Source organism: Neoarius graeffei, chromosome 12, assembly GCF_027579695.1.
Source record: "Neoarius graeffei isolate fNeoGra1 chromosome 12, fNeoGra1.pri, whole genome shotgun sequence".
NCBI lineage: Eukaryota > Metazoa > Chordata > Actinopteri > Siluriformes > Ariidae > Neoarius > Neoarius graeffei.
The window spans coordinates 52,940,340-52,960,924 of NC_083580.1; the positions used below are offsets into that span (position 1 = coordinate 52,940,340).

The 20,585-nt window shown below is 40.4% G+C and overlaps 1 protein-coding gene across 7 annotated transcripts in view; it reads right to left on the reverse strand.

The window, feature by feature from the left end:
* specc1lb (sperm antigen with calponin homology and coiled-coil domains 1-like b) overlaps positions 1 to 20,585 on the reverse strand; it is a 106,232-nt gene that overhangs the window by 14,370 nt on the left and 71,277 nt on the right. For all 7 annotated transcript variants that reach the window (XM_060936002.1, XM_060936003.1, XM_060936004.1 and 4 more), the window contains 3 exons: positions 13,344 to 13,422; positions 12,889 to 13,054; positions 4,155 to 4,257 (listed from right to left, as the gene is read on the reverse strand). In XM_060936002.1, coding sequence (XP_060791985.1) covers positions 4,155 to 4,257; positions 12,889 to 13,054; positions 13,344 to 13,422 — 348 coding nt within the window. The remainder of the gene's footprint in view (positions 1 to 4,154; positions 4,258 to 12,888; positions 13,055 to 13,343; positions 13,423 to 20,585) is intronic.

Consider the following 20,585-nt stretch of genomic DNA (forward strand, 5'->3'; position numbering starts at 1 on the left):
ATTGGTGAAAAGGAACACCCAAACAAAAATGCATCAGATTTTATGAAAGTGAGGGCAACTGATGCACCCTACTGTACATGTGTCTCATGAATGCACCTGTTCCCTGCAACACCATGCACACGCACATCGATATCCATTTTGCATGATTTAGCATAAAAGTTTTTCACAGAAGCAAGAAATGAACACATTAATAACCCAAGCCTGCATCTCAGTTTGCTCTGGAGGACAGTGAACAGTTTGTCAGCAGCACATTATCAGGGAAAAAAAGGCCAGATGGTTAGTTTTTGCCAACACTGCTGATACAGGAGCCAGCAAAGAGTATCTATATAAAGAAGCGTTTCTCTTTTTTGTCATTGGAGCAGCATTTATTTTTTTTAAAAAGATTTCCTGAGCAATCGTTTTAAACACTGCTCAGTTTTGGTAGCAATTAAGCAACATTATTAATCCATTAAAGGTAGACTGCCTTTCAGATTTTTCAGGTGTAGGTCATAAAAAGAATTTTCCTTGATACCCAATTATTTTTGTTTAGTGGGTCGAAAGCTACTGAATTCGAATCACAGACTTCGTTTTTTTAAAAATAGAACAATTAATGAATTTAGGGCCACGTGGCCCTAAATTCTCCGCTATTTTTCCTGCTTCACCATGACTCAATACAAGATACTACATCGTGCAGCATGTGGTGGGCTTTCCCTGTTCACGCAAGGCATTGTGGGATACAAATCTGAAACAGGAGAGAACAATAGAGGATACGAATGAAACTGAAAAGCCCGACTACAGTAACGGAAAGCGAGAAGAAAGCCATTATGTTGCGAAGGAAAGGAAACACAGGACCAAACTAATAAATCTTGGCGGTCAGCGAGCACCTCGGTGTGATCAGCTGTTCGTTTAGCGACAGAATGATGGAACAGTCAGTGCACGGTCAAGGTAAACCTGCAGATGGCAGTAATGCAACACTGGATGCCAGCTACCGTAAAATCCAAAAGATGAAGACGACAACGAAGGTAAACCTGTGCATGAGCACACCAGACTTCCTCTGTCTGCTTGACTGCGTAAAGTGAGCGATTTCATGCGCATTATTTGCTAGGGAATCCCTTCAAATTAAAGAAGAGTGCTTGGAGAGCACAATATAACCTACTGGCAACTTGGCCATAACTCTGGTAAAACGCGACTGAATTGAACAAAATTGCAATATGCGTATTACCGACATATAACAAAGAATCCTGTTAAGTTTCATGAAATTCCTCAAAAAAAATTGTGAGGAGTTGATTTCAGAAGGTGAGTACCCCTCTCGGGACGGACGAACATCGCCATGACATTATCCCCCTTCGAGCCTTTCGGCCAGCGGGGGATAATAATAACTTCCCAGCCACAGAATGGCCTGTTTTTTTTTTTTAAGATATTACAAAAATAAACATACATCACAATGACCAAATTTTAGTGGGAACTAAATTTCACTGATTTTATGAAATCCAAATGCCGTCTACTTTTAATTAATTTCCCTAAATATACTGAATAATATAAAAGTACATCACCAAATCCCCATCCTTCTACTGAATATTCGTCACTGCTAATACCATCCTCTACTGTTGTTTTGATCTGCTGCCGACATCAGATAAATACGAGTGGGATATCTGATATACATATGTACATTAAAATAAGGTGTGTTGGGAAGAAGCTACATGAATTCTAATCTGATAATTCTTAAATCATGTCACATGGCCTAAAGGGAAGGTCATGTTGGAAGCCATGGCCTAATGGTTAGAGAAGGAGCTTTGGGACTAAAAGGTCGCCAGGTCGATTTCCTGGACCAGCAGGGATAGCTGAAGTGCCCTTGAGCAAGACACTGTAATCGCTAACTGCTCCCCAGGCTGCTCTGGGTATGTTGTACGTCACTCTGGATAAGAGCGTCTGCTAAATCCTTGTAATGTACTGTAGTGTCATGGCCATTTCTAAGTTATGTATCCGATGTAGGACCACATATGCAAGTGGCTCATGTCTGATTTAAAACATATAGGATTTTTGTGTCTGCAGTCCTGGGAGAGGAATCTGTAACATTATGGTTTTATCTCATCTCATTATCTCTAGCCGCTTTATCCTGTTCTACAGGTTCGCAGGCAAGCTGGAGCCTATCCCAGCTGACTACGGGCGAAAGGCGGGGTACACCCTGGACAAGTCGCCAGGTCATCGCAGGGCTGACACATAGACACAGACAACCATTCACACTCACATTCACACCTACGGTCAATTTAGAGTCACCAGTTAACCTAACCTGCATGTCTTTGGACTGTGGGGGAAACCGGAGGACCTGGAGGAAACCCACGCAAACATGGGGAGAACATGCAAACTCCACAGAAAGGCCCTCACCGGCCACGGAGCTCAAACCCGGACCTTCTTGCTGTGAGGTGACAGCGCTAACCACTACACCACCGTGCCGCCCGTTATGGTTTTAAATAAATAAATAAATAAATAAATAAATAAATTTTAAAAATGTGTCACCTCAATCTGTTAATGTGAAAATAACCAAAACGACCCCCAAAAGCTGAGTCCGTTTTCTCTTTTCCACATCCAGTCTTGATCATTATTTATTTTTTTCGCGGTCCGGTTTCCATCAAATCCTGTGCTCTGATTGGCTGGCGAGCGGGTCCGTATCCTATGGTACGGACCCCAGTTACGGACCTCTGGCGACTCGCTCGTTCACAACAACATAGTAGCAATTTTTGTCAACATTTATTTTCGCATTTCTCAGGAGAATAGCATTAATTTTACATCATGGATAGCGATAACGACAGTGTTCACAGCGAAAGCGAGTTTTACTACCCTGAGGAAAAAGAAATAAAATAAAACATTTCAGGAGAAAGCTAAAAACCTGTAACTGTTGCTTACGCCGAGCAAAAACATGGCTGAATCCTGAATGACTAAATTTAGTATAAATAAGGGACTGCATAGGCGGCAAAATGTAGTTTTTTTCCTGCCATGGAAGTGCACTTGTATACCGAGGAGGAAGCAATTTGCATTACAGCCGTGAATGAGGATTCAAAATGGCGGCTCGGCTCGGTTTTCCCTTTCGGGCGCTCTCGTTTTCTGTTAGAATTTGGTAAAGAAAAAATAAATATATTATTTACCAGCTTAAAGGAACAGTCCACCGTACTTCCATAATGAAATATGCTCTTATCTGAATGGAGACGAGCTGCTCCGTACCTCTCCGAGCTTTGCGCGACCTCCCAGTCAGTCAGACGTGCCGTCACTCCTGTTAGCAATGTAGCTAGGCTCAGCATGGCCAATGGTATTTTTTGGGGCTGTAGTTAGATGCGACCAAACTCTTCCATGTTTTTCCTGTTTACATAGGTTTATATGAGCAGTGATATGAAACAAGTTCAGTTACACAAATTGAAACGTGGCGATTTTCTATGCTATGGAAAGTCCGCACTATAATGACAGGCGTACTAACACCTTCTGCGCGCTTCGGCAGAAGGTATCAATGTGCTGTCAATGCGCTGCCGAAGCGCGCAGAAGGTGTTAGTACGCCTGTCATTATAGTGCGGACTTTCCATAGCATAGAAAATCGCCACGTTTCAATTTGTGTAACTGAACTTGTTTCATGTCACTGGTCATATAAACCTATGTAAACAGGAAAAACGTGGAAGAGTTTGGTCGCATCTAACTACAGCCCCAAAAAATACCATTGGCCATGCTGAGCCTAGCTACATTGCTAACAGGAGTGACAGCGCGTCTGACTGCGTCTGACTGACTGGGAGGTCGCGAAAAGCTCGGAGAGGTACGGAGCAGCTCGTCTCAATTCAGATAAGAGCATATTTCATTATGGAAGTACGGTGGACTGTTCCCTTAAGGTTGGTCCGTATGGTGAAATACCGTGACCTTGGCCTTAAATACTGACCTCGGCCCAGAGGGCCTCGCTCAGTACTTTCAAGACCTCGGTCACGGTATTTCACGATACGGACCTCCCAGCTGGTAAATAACATATTAACCTTGCTATAAACTGTGTTTACTACATCATGCTATCCCTCTTCTTCTCCATGTGCATTTCTACTCCAAATTTCATGGACTTTTTATGGTTTTGTTTCTTATCATCATCACAGGAAAGAAACTATTCCCTGGGATATCAGGCTGTGATTCCAGTAAACATCTCCTCATACCTGATAGCCTTCTGTCTTCTTCTGACACCACCGGAGCAGAGCGTTTCTCTTCGATCCTCCGTATTCTCTGGCCAGAGCAGCAAGCGGGTCCTTCCTCTCCTCTCTACGCAAAACACCAGAGTTCAACTTTAAAACCATAAATAATAAATAAATCACTTCAGCTGAAGTGACTTATAGTTTCACAAAACAACTAATTCCTGTTCATATGAGAGAAAAAGCCACTTTTCAACCATAGAAAGTTAATATCTGGAGATGAAGGGTTTATTCGAGGTCATGACAACTCGTGTACCTTTACTAGTGTGCATCAGTTGCCCCCTAAAAATGAAAAGTTCCTCCGATCATGATGCATTTTTGTTTTTAATGTTCCTTTTGGTAAGAAAACACACTGGGAGAAATATTTTGACAAAATTCAAAAAGTTTAATGGTGGCACCAGGAGCTCAAAGTTATGGAAAAAGCTGATATTTTATGACTTATGACAAAATTTCGATCACTTTTCATGAAACATTATGGCACCTTATAGAGTATACCAAATATCTTAGATCAGGGGTTTTCAAAGTGTGGGAGAGTCAGCCCCCCCCCCTCGGAGAGCAAATAAACAACAGCGCCCCCCTTACAATTTTTGTTGTTGCTATACTTAATGTTCCATTCGTATTTTTAAAAAAATGGTTGTTGTACACATTTTTATTTTTTTATTTTTCACATTTTAAACATCTGTGCTTTTTAAAACATCTTGTTTTACACATTTTAAACATCTCATAGCATCATTAGCTAGCACCTCTTGGCAGACAACACACTGTGGCAGTGGAGCATCTTCAGATCCAGTCCATGAAAAGCCAAACTTTAAATAATCGTGGTCATACTTCCTTCTTTTTTCAGTCCCCCCAGGATTCCTCGGGCCTTTTTTGTGATTGTTGCAGGCTAAAATGTCTGATGTTGCGGGGGTTCCAAAAAATTGCGATGAAAGTTGCGGTGTTTTTTAGGTTTTTGTTGCGATTACATTGCGGGAGGAAGTGAAAGTTGTGAGAAATTGTTGTGATTTTCTCTTTTTGTGATTAAAATTGAGTGATATGTTAAATATTAAGTTATTACTGAAAAACTATTGATTAAAAAAAAACAGACACTGAGAAATGGTCCTATAAACAACTTTACCAATATAAAAGATTACCAGGACTACAGAAATGCAGAAAAATAGGCTTTACTTATCCAAATGCACCTGTTGGTTCAAAAGTTAAAGTGCATAGAACCTCACAGCACAACATGAAGTTACCTTAAAATATAATATAAATGCCTCAGCTTTCATGTAAGAAAAAAAAAAAAACTATTAATACTAGTACTGTGTGCAGGCAGTCTCTCCTGAAGACTAAATTAAACAATAATTATAAACTAATAAAATAAATGGCTCAGGCTTCATAGAAGAAAAAAAAAACAATTTGAACAGAATCTCACAGTATGATGCTGAAGCTGCCTAAACAATGGAAAATAAAATACCATTTTGGCAAAAATGTTGGCATCCATTAATTTCTTGTATTAAGTAAAAAAATAATGTAAAGTGCACACAGTCCTTCACTGTAAACATTACACACTTTCAGTAACAGAATTTAAGCCTACATAAACACTGACTCTCACACCATGCAATGTTGCCAGATACTGCTGACGTTTTCCAGCCCAAAACATGTTCAAAACCCGGCAAAATGCACTTGAAACCGCCCAATCTGGCAACACTGCACGCATGCTGCTTCTCTTGAACGTATACACGGAAGTAAGGCGGAAGGTAGTTTGTCGACGTCACCTCAAGACAACGCCAACGATTGCTCAAATTTGCGGGAAAGTTGCGGTGATTGGATATAATTGCAACACCGCCCTGAATTTGCGGGGATTGGTTGAATTTGCGTTGAAGTTGCAAATCGCAACATCCTGGAGGGTCTGTTTTTTTGCTTAGCCCAGACTCTGTCTCCTCACTCACTGTAGCTTTAGGTACTAAAAATAGATCCATTTTGTCTCCAGTAAAGGCTAGCTGAACTTCGCTAAATGTCCGCAATAGTAACTTATTCTGGTTTATTTTTCCTCACGTTGCGCCCCCCCGAAGAACTCTGGCCGCCCCACACTTTGAAAAGCCCTGTCTTAGAAACACATTTTTAGTACATATCCTAAATATATTATCAAGCACAGTTTGAGTTTTAGCTGTTCATTGAATCATTGTTCAACTATTTTTAAACAATACAAATGTATTATGAATCACATTAATGCTTCTCAATCCCTTGCAAAGGTTCTTAACATGATCTCTGGGTCACAAGAAATCAATAAATGGAGTCCAACATTGTGATTCAAACCTTACGCGAAAACATAAAATAAGCGGTTTTTTTGGCAAAAAATGAACCTCATGGTGCCACCATTAGACTTTTGAATATGGTCAAAAAATTTTACAGGATGTCTTTATTGGTGAAAAGGAACACCCAAACAACAATGCATCAGATTTTATGAAAGTGAGGGCAACTGATGCACCCTAACCTTTACTGCAAATGTCAAAGAGTAAAATGATAAAATTCACAAGTATTTCTGAGGAAGTCCTGGATAGACTTACAATGACTTAGTTATCCAGGAGGAGTAAAATTAAAATCATAGCTGTTTGTATTAGTCATGACCGACTGGGTTCAGCTTGAGGGTAAACTGGCGCCAACATTCCACACAAAAGAAAAGAACATCTTTCACATCTGTTCATATCATTGAGTTAACACTATTATCAAAAATTCGCATTCTGACTAAATCCATCATCACACAATGTCTCTGGGTAATACAGTGGTGCTTGAAAGTTTGTGAACGCTTTAGTTTTTTCTGTATTTCTGCATAAATATGACCTAAAACATAATCAGATTTTCACACAAGTCCTAAAAGTAGATAAAGAGAACCCAGTTAAACAAATGAGACAAAAATATTGTACTTGGTCATTTATTTACTGAGGAAAATGATCCAAAATTACATATCTGTGAGTGGCAAAAGTATGTGAACCTTTGCTTTCAGTATCTGGTGTGACTCCCTTGTGCAGCAACAACTGCAACTAAACGTTTCTGGTAACTGTTGATCAGTCCTGCACACTGGCTTGGAGGAATTTTAGCCCATTCCTCTGTACAGAACAGCTTCAACTCTGGGATTTTGGTGGGTTTCCTCACCTGAACTGCTCGCTTCAGGTCCTTCCACAACATTTCAATTGGATTAAGGTCAGGACTTTGACTTGGCCATTCCAAAACATTAACTTTGTTCTTTAACCATTCTTTGTTAGAACAATTTGTGTGCTTAGGGTCGTTGTCTTGCTGCATGACCCACCTTCTCTTGAGATTCAGTTCATGGACAGATGTCCTGACATTTTCCTTTCGAACTCGCTGGTATAATTCAGAATTCATTGTTCCATCAATGATGGCAAGCCATCCTGGCCCAGATGCAGCAAAACAGGCCCAAACCATGACACTACCACCACTATGTTTCACAGATGGGATAAGGTGCTTATGCTGGAATGCAGTGTTTTCCTTTCTCCAAACATAATGCTTCTCATTTAAACCAAAAGGTTCTATTTTGGTCTCATCCATCCACAAAACATTTTTCCAATAGCCTTCTGGCTTGTCCACGTGATCTTTAGCAAACTGCAGACAAGCAGCAATGTTCTTTTTGGAGAGCAGTGGCTTTCTCCTTGCAACCCTGCCATGCACACCATTGTTGTTCGGTGTTCTCCTGATGGTGGAATCATGAACATTAGCCAATGTCAGAGAGGCCTTCAGTTGCTTAGAAGTTACCCTGGAGTCCTTTGTGACCTCGCCGACTATTACACGCCTTGCTCTTGGAGTGATCTTTGTTGGTTGACCACTCCTGGGGAGGGTAACAATGGTCTTGAATTTCCTCCATTCGTACACAATCTGTCTGACTGTGGATTGGTGGAGTCCAAACTCTTTAGAGATGGGTTTGTAACCTTTTCCAGCCTGATGAGCATCAACAATGCTTTTTCTGAGGTCCTCAGAAATCTCCTTTGTTCGTGCCATGATACACTTCCACAAACTTGTTGTGAAGATCAGACTTTGATAGATCCCTGTTCTTTAAATAAAACAGGGTGCCCACTCACACCTGATTGTCATCCCATTGATTGAAAACACCTGACTCTAATCTCACCTTCAAATTAACTGCTAATCCTAGAGGTTCACATACTTTTGCCACTCACAGATATGTAATATTGGATCATTTTCCTCAATAAATAAATGACCAAGTATAATATTTTTGTCTCATTTGTTTAACTGGGTTCTCTTTATCTACTTTTAGGACTTGTGTGAAAATCTGATGTTTTAGGCCATATTTATGCAGAAATATAGAAAATTCTAAAGGGCTCATAAACTTTCAAGCACCACTGTATATTGATCATATTTATTATGTACGACACATACCATGACATATAATTTGCCTTTAAAAAAAAAAAAAAAATGTTTAAATGCTACTTTTTACTGATGCCTCATCTTTATATTCTTTCATGTCTACAACGGATTACTCAGACACGACAATTGCACATAGCTACTATTTACATCACTTTTCTGCGCTTTACTTACATACTCACTTAGCATACAGTTGTGGCCAGAAGTTTATATACAGCAACATGAATGTCATCTTGGATATGAATGTCATGGTAATATTTGGACTTTCAGTCCTTTCATTGAACTGTTCTTTTTCTGTGGCAGAATGTACAGTATGCATCTTTAATTTAAAAAAATCTCACTAGAATTTGGTGCACAAGTTTTAATTTTCTTTGGGTTTTCTGAAATCAACACAGGGTCAAAATTATACATACAGCACACCTAATATTTGGGTAAAATGTCTCTTTGCAAGATTCACCTTGACCAAACATTTTTGTTTACCATGAAGAAGCTTCTGGCAGAATTCTGGTTGGATATTTCATGACTCTTCATGGTAGAATTGGTAGAGTTCAATTAAATTTTTATTTTTTTTTCTTGGCATGGCCTCGACTTATAAGCACGGTCCATATATTTTCAACAGGGTTGAAGTCAGGACTTGTTTTAAGCTTAATGTTAGCCTACTTTATCATCCACAACCAGCTCTGATGCGTGTTTGGGTTCATTGTCCTGTTGTAACTCCCAAGTCGTGTTCAAGTTTCTGATGGTTTATGCTGAAGAATTCTGAGGTAGTCCTCCTTCTTCATTATTCCATCCACTTTGTGCAATGAACCAGTTCCACTGGCAGCAAAACCGCCCCAGAGTATGATGATCCTATCACCACCACCAGCTGGTACAGTGTCCCTCTGTACATGGTGGTCATTGTGGCCAAACAACTCAATCTTTGTCTCATCTGACCTTACAGCTATCGTTCAGAAGGCTTTTTCTTTGTCAATGTGGTCAGCTTCAAACTTTAGTTAAGCTTGAAGGTGTCAATTTTGGAGCAGGGGCTTATTTCTTGGATAGCAGCCTCTTAGTCCATGGTGATCTGAACTGTAGACAGTGATCCATCAGCTTCCAGTTCATGGCAGGGCTATGCCATGGTGGTTCCCAGGTTGTTCCTGATCATCCTTAACCAACTTCCTTAAAGCTGACGTGACAGTTTGGGTTTTCTTGAAGCAAAGTGGCTTGGCAAAGTGACTACACCTCACAATAACTTGCATACAATTGTTTGAACTGATTTTGGAATTTGCAGTTGTTTAGAAATGGCTCCAAGAGACATTCCGGAGTTGTGTACATCTGCGATCCTCTTTTTCAGAAATTGCACTAAGTTTCTTGGACTTTCCCAATTTTACAGTGTGTTGGTCAATCCAGTGAGTGCTGTAAACAAACCCTTTTTATGAAGGCACAGAGAAGCTACCAGCTGTAGTCAGTCAATCATGATCACTAACAGGAAGTTAAGAGACCTCCGCCTTGGCAAGATGAGAGACATTTTGGAAGTTTCAGCACCTCTGAATTAATAATCCAAGTGAGCATATGTAAATTTTTGACCCTGTATGTATAATTTTGACCCTGTGTTGATTTCAGAAAACCCAAAGAAAATTAAAACTTGTGCACCAAATTCTAGTGGGGTTTTTTAATTAAAGATGTATGCTGTACATTCTGCCACAGACAAAGAACAGTTCAAAGAAATGACAAAGCCCAAATATTGCCATGACATTCATATCCAAGATGACATTCATGTCACTGTATGTAAACTTCTGACCATAACTGTACATACTAACATATTCTGCATATTTTGTGAGTGAGCAAGCAAACAAGAGCAAGATAGAGAGATCTCTTGGGCAGCATGGTGGTGTCGTGGTTAGCACGGTCACCTCACAGCAAGAAGGTTCTGGGTTCGAACCTCACAGCTGATGGGGACCTTTCTGTGTGGAGTTTGCATGTTCCTGTGTCTGCGTGGGTTTCCTCTGGCTCCCCCCCAGTCCAAAGACGTGCAGTTAGGCCAATTGGCTACTCTAAATTGTCCATGACCAAAAGCAGTGCAACAGAGGAGTAGCGAGCTAGCTGTAATTACTTAGCCAAGAAACCCTAGGAAAGGGCCTTAACCTAGAACATGCTGGATTGCCCTCTCCTCCACCCTTTATCTCATCTACCCAGCATACATTTTTTTTTGCATTGCACAGCAATAGATTACCTGAGCCTCACAACAAGTATTTCAATTGCTAACTGAAACAACTAACATTTTTGCCCATGACAAACTCGAAAAAACAGTAAAGTAGAACTGTATCATCATTTGCATCATTAAGTTACTGCAATCTCCGCTTCAAACCCTGGGGGCAGGAAATAAGACATGGAGTGATGCAGAATGTTTGTACGTTTAGGTCAAGTGTAGTTCATGTTTACAGATAACAGGAAGTTCCACTGTATCCTAAACCAAAACAGCACGTCTGTGCAACATCACTGAAGAACCGGAGGTGATTGAGACAGACTAAAGACAGATAAAGATTTTAGGTAACACAATCTTCCACAATCTACCCACAGATTAATAATTCAGTGGTGCCAAAAGGTCCAAAATGTCTAAACTTGCCAAGGACTCTTAAGGTCCTGTTAATGATCATGATTTCCTTGAGCTGGCAGTGTCTCTATGCCAACATAAAAAAAGGGTTTGCTTGACAGCACTCATTAGATTGACTAACACACAGTACAATGAGAAAGTCCACGGAGCTCAGTGCAGATCTGAGAAAGAGGATCATAGATTTAAACAACTCAGGAATGTCTCTTGGAACAATTTCTAAGCAATTGCAAATTCCAAGATCATCGGTTCAAACAACTGTCTGTAAGTACAAGATATTGGGAGGTGGAGCCACTTTGCCAAGCCACCTTGCTAGTAGATGACCCAAATGGGTCACCCTCAGCTGAGAGGAAATTGGTTTGGATGGTCAGCAGGCTTATAGTACTCGAGTCCAGGACTCAGACTCGAGTCCGACTTGTGCCCTAATTTTAAGGACTCGTGACTCGACTTGGACTCAGACTCATGCATTAGGAGTTGTAAATTGGAGACGAGGACTCAGGTCTTTTCTTTATTTTTTGTAACATGCCATAATAATTTGGCCTAAGATATTTATATCTACATTAATATTTGTACTAATTTCGTGCAAGAGTGTCACACCTGCACGCCTTGGGTTGTGCGTCAGATAGACTCTTGGGCACGCTCCGGACAGCACACGTGCCAAGCGGATTCTTGCGCACATGCCGTAAACAACTCGCACCTGCACAGGATTAAGGTGCAATCAGCGCGTCTCTATAAAAACTGTGAAAACACACTTTCTTTGCGAAGTATTGAGTTGCGTTGCTGATGCATTACCGAGCCTTACTTCCTAGTTTGGTTTCCTGATCCCCAATTTCCTGTTTCTCATCTTTGATTCTGCCGAGTCTACGATAGCCTCGCTTGACCTATTGCCTGTTTCATCGTTTTACAATTTTGCCTGCTGTTCTGGATTGTTTACCTGTCTTTATTTGTATTAATAAACACCTCTTCTGGCTCAGGTGGATAAGGCGCCATACCATAAACCCGGGGACTCGGGTTCGATTCCGACCCAAGGTCATTTCCCGATCCCTCCCCGTCTCTCTCTCCCGCTCATTTCCTGTCTCTACACTGTCCTATCCAATAAAGGTGAAAAAAGCCCAGAAAAAAATCTTTAAAAAAACAACAACAAAAAAAACCTGTTCAAAGAAAAATCAGTGGAAGCCCAATATTCATGTACATTTCTGACTGCAACTGTGTATATAAACATAACCTCATCCTCACACAGTCTCCTATCAACGAGTGTCTAATTGGCTGAATTTAAGATGAACTGGTCGAGTCCCTTTTCAGGTGAGCTAATCAGCTGTGAGAAAGTGTGGAGTGTGGAGAATTCAAAGCAGAGGAGTTACAGTTCTTTATCTTCAAGTGTCACAGTCTGGGAACATCATGCTTTATTCACACTGGAGATTGCTGAGAACCCACATGGAGGGGAGCTATCGAAAAAACAGTCAGGTAACAAGTACGAGGGACAGGGACAGGTAGAACCCAAAAGAAATAAACAGGCAGAGATAACAGGCAATACAGACAAGACGGAGAGAACAGACATGGCTAAGACAGAAGGCAATAGTCAGTCAGACAGAACAGAATGGACAGAGACCAGAAGAGAAAGAACAGGCACAACAGCTAGACAAACATCTAAAGCGAAATAAGACAGACAGACAGACAGACAGACAGAACAGACAAGAAAGGTGACACAGGAAAGACAAATCAGATGTGACATACCGCAGACGGCCGCGTGTAGTGGGCGTGACCGAAGCTGTGGGAGAGGAGGAGTTTGAGGACAGAGAGAGCTGAGGAGAGGCGGAGCCTAACGCGATGATAGAGGTGGGGTTTGGCGAATCAGTGACGGACAGGTCCCTCTTCAACTCCTCACTGCTCCTGCGAGAAACTGACACACACAAGCAAAATTTCTGATCAGGTCAGTGTGTCTACAACAAATCAGCAGGTAACTGATACAACCTATTAATAATAAACTATCAGAGACGAGTGATAAGTAGCAATTAAGAACTTTAATTTGCAGTAATGGAGGAATGATGAACATCTAATGAAATTACATTTTCCGTCAGACAGCAGGGCAGGGTACCGTGACCATTCCGTGATCACCTTTTGCTGGGGCTGTGTCCCAAATAGCATACTACTTATGGTAGGTCAAAAGTACACAAAATGTTGGTACGTACCCGGCATACTGAGCTCCGAGTAACTGCTTCTCTTATCCACCAGCGAGGACAGGGCTTTGGGCGTGTTGATCGTGTGTCTCTGTAATAGACAAAAAGAAAAAAAAAAAAACAAAACAAAAAAACCACACTGAATTAACACACAATCCTAGTGAAGCATTTATTAAACATTTATTATTTTTTTTTCCATCCAGGGATTTGTCCTTTTAGAACGCTGCTGAGACATTGGAAGGTCTGACAGCTGCTGCTTAGGACAACTGTGTGATTTATAAACCAATGGAATGAACAGTACAGTCTTGGCATCAAAAAGCGATGATTATTTCAGCAGGACTGCAAAACACCATCATTATTCATAAAAAGTTCAAAATCTGGAGATCGACATAATACATTTAGAAAAACATTTTACTGGGAAATACACCACTCATTTTTCATACGAGCGCCAGCCAGGACGTAGAGAACCAAACCCATGATAAATGTGTCACTCATGAGGAAACTGATCAATTGTTTTGACAAATTTGGGTACTTTTTGTTTGTGAATGTGTCGCTATAATAATAAATAAAAATCATACATTGGCTTGAAGATATGAAGTTTATTTTCTCGTATTGAAAAACTTGCATTTTTCATGTGAAATATATCGCGGATGTGAGTGACACGTTTTCCGATATTTCACTCCTATGAGGTCACTCCCAGTGTTTTCCTGCTAACTAGACGCGCGTTGTCAAAATGGCAAACCAGTTCAAAATTAAAATTCTTTTGATTAACTTGCAAGGTTTTTTTTTTGTTTTTTTTGTGAATGTGTCCATATAATATAAAGATCACCACATGATGGCGTGAAGATGTGACGTTTATCTTCGTGTTGAAAATATTTTCACTCGATTGCTTCGCTCACTCGTGAAATACACATCCACCACTTGAAGATGAACTTCATATCTTCGCACCACCGTGTAACATCCTATATACACATCATGGTGTGTGTGTCTACTTACAGTGGTATGCAAAAGTTTGGACACCCTTGGTCAAAATTGCTGTTACTGTGAACAGTTAAGCAAGTTGAAGATGAAATGATCTCCAAAAGGCATAAAGTTAAAGATGACTCATTCCCTTTATATTTTAAGCAAAAACAATTTATTTTCATTTTTTACATTTTCAAAATGACAAAAAAGGAAAAAGGCCCGAAACAAAAAAGTTTGGGCGCCCTGCATGGTTAGTACTTAGTAACACCCCCTTTGGCAAGTATCACAGCTTGTAAACACTTTTTGTAGCCAGCTAATAATCTTTCAGTTCTTACCCGGGGGATTTTCACACATTCGTCCTTACAAAAGGCTTCCAGTTCTACAAGTTTCGTGGGCTGTCTTGCATGCACTGCTCTTTTGAGATCTATCCACCGATTTTCAATGATGTTTAGGTCAGGGGACTGTGAGGGCCAGGGCAAAACCTTCAGCTTGTGCCTCTTGAGGTATTCCATTTGGCACCCTTTTTTCTCCAAACATACCTTTGCACATTGTGGCCAAAAAGTTCTATTTTGATTTCATCAGTCCACAGGACTGGTTTCCAAAATGCTTATTTAGATGTTCATTTGCAAACTTCAGATGCTGAATTTTGTGGCTAGGACGCAGGAAAGGTTTTCTTCTGATGACTCTCCCATGAAAGTCATATTTGTTCAGGTGTCGCTGCATAGTTGAACAGTGCACCACCACTCCAGTGTAGGTATAGCCACGTCCCGTTTAGAACTACAAATCCCATCAACTAACTTCCGCGATGACCTACGTCACGCCTGGGTGGGATTACCTACATCACATCCTCCCCGACTCCATAAGTGACTAAGCCACACTACATTCTTCCTCTCTCGTCGCGGACCGGTGCGTCCTACAGACATAAAGAGACACCCGCTCATCAGAACATCCAAAAATCAAGACATCTGCCTTGCAAGAAAAAGAAGACTCAGCGCACTTTCGTTTACCACTGGCCACGGTAAAACTACTTAAGTGCGCCGTCTCACTCATTTTGAGTTACAACCGGTTTTTATTTGTTCATTATAAGTAACGTTACGACTGCAGCCCAAAGCAGTTAATTAAAAGTTAGAAGCTACCGGATTCCTTCTGACTTAATCGCTGTGCACATTGTTTGATCAGAGACTTTTCCTCACGAACGACGAAGTTCGGACCAAGGAATTCTCTGCGCTTTCATGGAAGCGACCCACGAGTTTCTGTGAGCCTCCGCGAGCACCTGCCCCACGAGATTTCGGGACATTTTTTTCATTCCTACATAGGAGCAAAATACTGGAAGTAAGACTGGCATTTTGGGCAAACTAGTCTTAGGAATTAGCTTTATGAAGTAGTGTGAATTTAAAACTCAGAAACTGTTTAATTGTGCACACTGTAGACACTTAGTGTGTTGAGTTGATCATTGTGTTCTACAGTTGCGCTCTCTCCGTTGTTTTAATAGATAGGTTGCTGCATGCTTCTTTGCTATCTTTTCTAACACCCTTAGTTTCATTATTACACACACTTTGACTTCATCAAGATTTCAGAGGATTTGGTAATGTTATAAGTAGGTGATCCCCTTTGTCCTTAGACCACGAGGCGATCCTTCCCTCCCCCACTTGAGATAACATTCCAAACTTTACAGCCCCCCCTCTCTCTCACACACACACACACACACACCTCCTCACTGTTTTGCTGCTGATTTAGTATCATTGTTATAATAAATTCAATTATTCTGAAACTGTGTTTGTCTGTTGTCTTGCTACTGTATCCTCGAAGTCACACAATCTAAAAGAACTCCAAATTGCCTTCACCCAAGAGTATATGAATACTACTGGCTGTAGTGTCTATGTAGTACGGTAAGTAATACATTGTTGCTGCATTGGTAGTGATCAGGCCCGGCGCCATGGGGGGCGAAAGGGGGCATCGCCCCCTCGTGGCTACAGCCCCGCCCCCTCAACGGAGACTCAGATCACTTAATTGTTTTCTTATGAAAATGTATTATAGACGTATTAATAATTTGCATTTTCAAATACGAAATATTAAGTGGTTGCGCATTGCACAAAAATACATTTTACATAAAATCACTACTAAAACTGGCACAGTAGAACAAATCTGATTGGTTGTTATGATTCTTACGTTGCAATCGTAGAATTCAACTGTATTAAGGTAGGATTATTTCAAAAAGCCTGAATTTAATATTAACCCAGCAAACACAAAAACGTTTATATAACGTTGTATAAACGTTTGGCTAACGTTTCAGAAACGTTACAAAATAACGTTTATAAAACGAAAATTTGTGGACAATTTTTTCGTTTTATAAACATTTGAAAAAACGTTATATAAACGTTTGAAAAACATTCTGGAAACCATCATACAACATTCTGGAAACGTTTCAGAAACGTTTTTTAAAACATTGTATAAACGTTTCTTAAAACCATTTAAAAACAATAGTAAAACGTTTCTTTAATGTTTTAGAAATGTTATTAGAAACATGTTAATACCTCATCTCATCTTCTGTAGCCGCTTTATCCTGTTCTACAGGGTCGCAGGCAAGCTGGAGCCTATCCCAGCTGACTACGGGCGAAAGGCGGGGTACACCCTGGACAAGTCACCAGGTCATCACAGGGCTGACACATAGACACAGACAACCATTCACACTCACATTCACACCTACGGTCAATTTAGAGTCACCAGTTAACCTAACCTGCATGTCTTTGGACTGTGGGGGGAAACCGGAGCACCCGGAGGAAACCCACGTGGACACAGGGAGAACATGCAAACTCCGCACAGAAAGGCCCTCGCCGGCCCCGGGGCTCGAACCCAGGACCTTCTTGCTGTGAAGCGACAGCGCTAACCATGCCGCCCATGTTAATACCAAACTTATAACACATTTTTGTTATTGCACTTAAGTTTATTTCATTCCTCTTTGCAAGTTCAACAAAACCGATTTGAGAGCAGAGTTTTTTTACATAGACAATATTCACATTTACATATAAAGCCCTCATGAACAGCAAAAATGATAAAGATACTAGTATTAAAAATTTATCTAAATTTATTAAAGAAGCCTTGCTACTAAGAACCAAAACATTAAAGTTAACGTAATCATAGCAAATGCGCAAAATCAGTTAAAAGTTGAAATAAAAAAGCAAATTAAATCAAATAAGTTGTTTGGCCAAAGCTGCGAGCCTTCGATGAAGGAGATTTTCTAAGATAACTTCTAAGTGGACCCGGCCTTCTCGATCTTGTCCCAACAGCAACACGCTCAAAATGGCGCTACTTCCGGTCCCTGTGCCTGCGCAAAGACGTAGGTCGTGCAGGCGCAGGGAACCAGCGAACAAAATGCCAGGGCCAAAAGGGCGTGTATTTTAGCAAATATAAAACGACGAATGGTCGTCTATCCAAATTATTCAAACCATACTTGATAATTACGAGACTAGAGCCACACATTTAATGATTTATCTATCTATCTATCTAGATCTACATCTAAAAAATATTTAGCTAGATCGAAGGTTTTTTTTTTCAACATTTATTAAATGTTTATACAACCACTTATTTTCCATAAAATTATTCCCATGTTTTTTGATACTTTTTAAAAACATGTCATCATGTAGTGTTTATAATCACACAATTAATTGTAGAAATTTTATTATCTGTTTTAGCCAGAAGTCTCCGAATATGTATAACGTTTTATAAACGTTTCATAAACGTTGTGAATGAAACGTTTTAAAGAGAACGTTTATAAAACGTCAATAAAACGTTACTCATTTACTGATTATTTTGATAATTGTAATACAATCATTATGACATCTTAATATCTAAAAATACCAAGAGATGATAAAAAAATGTGCCACGGGTCAGCAAATATGACTTTATTAAATTTTCACCAACGTTTCATAAACGTTGAATAAAACCTAACCTTAATGCAACCCAAATGAAACGTTTTATAAACGTTTTGTGTTTGCTGGGAACCCTGTTTTAGACATGTGCATCAATCCTAACTACTGGGGACTGGTTATTGTGGGTGTATGTGTGAAATGCTGACACAGCCGCGCACACACAGACCTGTGATAAGGACAAGGGGAGGGGTCGTGCGGGCTGGGGTTTTACATGCACACTTACAAGTGCACTGTCTCTGCAATATCCTGCAATATGCAGTCAGTTTACGGGAATAGTCTTTCCCCTTCCGAATTAAACGAATTCAATCACAATATTGTGAATCCATTTTCTTTCTTTGTAGGCTAAGTTTATCTCCGTTTATGTTGGTGTATGTGTTCATATATGGTCCGCTTTGTGCGCAAATAGCGTAAGAATATGTGTCGTTGACGTCACCCCCCATGCAGCGGGGGTGAAAATTCATCACTTCAGAGTGTTTAGTCCCCTACACGCCTAAACTGGGATCGCGGATTAAGTGGTTAGCGTTGACTCGGTGCGAGTCAGGAAGGCTATTACTGGTGCAGCCGTGGGGTCTGTTGATTTTTTTTAAATTATGATTTTGGCCGCCGAGCCAAGTACCTTAGACTTGCATTGGCGTTTTGTTTTCATGCCGCGGAGCTATTTGTATGTATTTTAAATTTAAAGGACTTGCCTGTAGGTTTGTGTGTGTTGTTTTATGTTTGGCATCTTTCCGGTTGTAACGCGTGTCTGTGAGAAAATTGGAGGGGAGGGTTAACAGGTGGGCACGGGGGCTGATAAAGCGCAACTGCCCTGGTAATATGCCACATGATTTTCCCGGACTAAAGCATCCTTCGGGGCCGTGGTTTTGTGGTTGGCGCAGTTAATTGTTTGAAACACGTTGTCAGACCGCCATCACTACTACACACTATATGAAAAAAATATTTGCCCCCTTGCGATTTCTAATTGCCCCCTTAGTAAACTGTTCCTGGCGCCGGGCCTGGTAGTGATCATAATAATTTGGAATATACCATAATTTAGCTGTTTGGTAATTTATTATTAAACACCAAAATTAAAAGTATTATTAATGAGAGTGATTTAATGAGACTGATTTAATGAGACTGATTTAATGAGACTGATTTAATGAGACTGATCACTTAAGACCAATTGCACCCACACCAGGGTCTGCTAAATCTTTCTGAAGGTCTTTTGCAGTCAAACAGGGGTTTTTATTTGCCTTTCTAGCAATCCAACGAGCAGTTCTTTCAGAAAGTTTTCTTCATCTTCCAGACCTCACCTTGATCTCCACTGTTTCTGTTAACTGCCATTTCTTAATAACATTACAATCTGAAGAAACAGCTAGCTGAAAACACTGCTACGTTCTTGTAGCCTTCTCCTGCTTTGTGAGCATCAATTTTATTATTCAGAATGCGAGGGAGTTGCTTAGAGGAGCCCATGGCTGTTAATTTTAGGGACAAGTTTGAGGAGTCAGAGAATTTATCCAGCTTTGAAATCTGCATCATCTGACCTTTTCTAACGAAGAACTTCAACAAGCCACAGCTCAATAAGCTAATTAAGGTCTGGAACCTTGGTAAAAGTTACCTGAGAACTCAAATGTATTGGGGTGCCCAAACTTTCACATGGTGTTCCTTTTCTTTTTTCACTCTCCAATTGTACAAAACAAAAATAATACACAAATCTTGCAGAAAACGATGAAAAGAAATGTCGTCTTTACCTTTATGTCTTTTGGTGATTAGTTCATCTTCTGCTCACTTAACTATTCACAGTAACAGACATTTTCAGTAAGGATGCCCAAAGTTTTGCATGCCACTGTATACACACACACACACACACCTCAGCCATAACATTCACTTCACCTCTCAGTGGTCATAATATTGACCATCTCATTACAATGCTGATTATCAAGGGGTGGGATATATTAGGCAGCAAGTGAACAGTCAGTTCTTGAAGTTGATGTGTTGGAAGCAGGAAAAATGAGCAAGCTTAAGGATCTGAGTGACTTTGACAAGGGCCAAATTGTGATGGCTAGATGACTGGGTCTGAGCATCTCCAAAATGGCACATCTTGCAGGGTGTTCCCGGTATGCAGTGGTTAGTACCAAACAAAAGCGGTCCAAGGAAGGACAACCGGTGACAGGGTCATGGGTGTCGAAAGCTCACTGATTCGCATGGGGCACGAAGGCTAGCCCATATGGTCCAATCCCACAGAAGAGCTACTGTAGCACAAACTGCTGAAAAAGTCAACGCTGGATAAAATAGAAAAGGTTTTCACATTAACTTTTTCAGCAGTTTGTGCTGTAGTTTCCTATGTTATTCATGTCGAAAAATATTTTGCTCATTCGCTCTG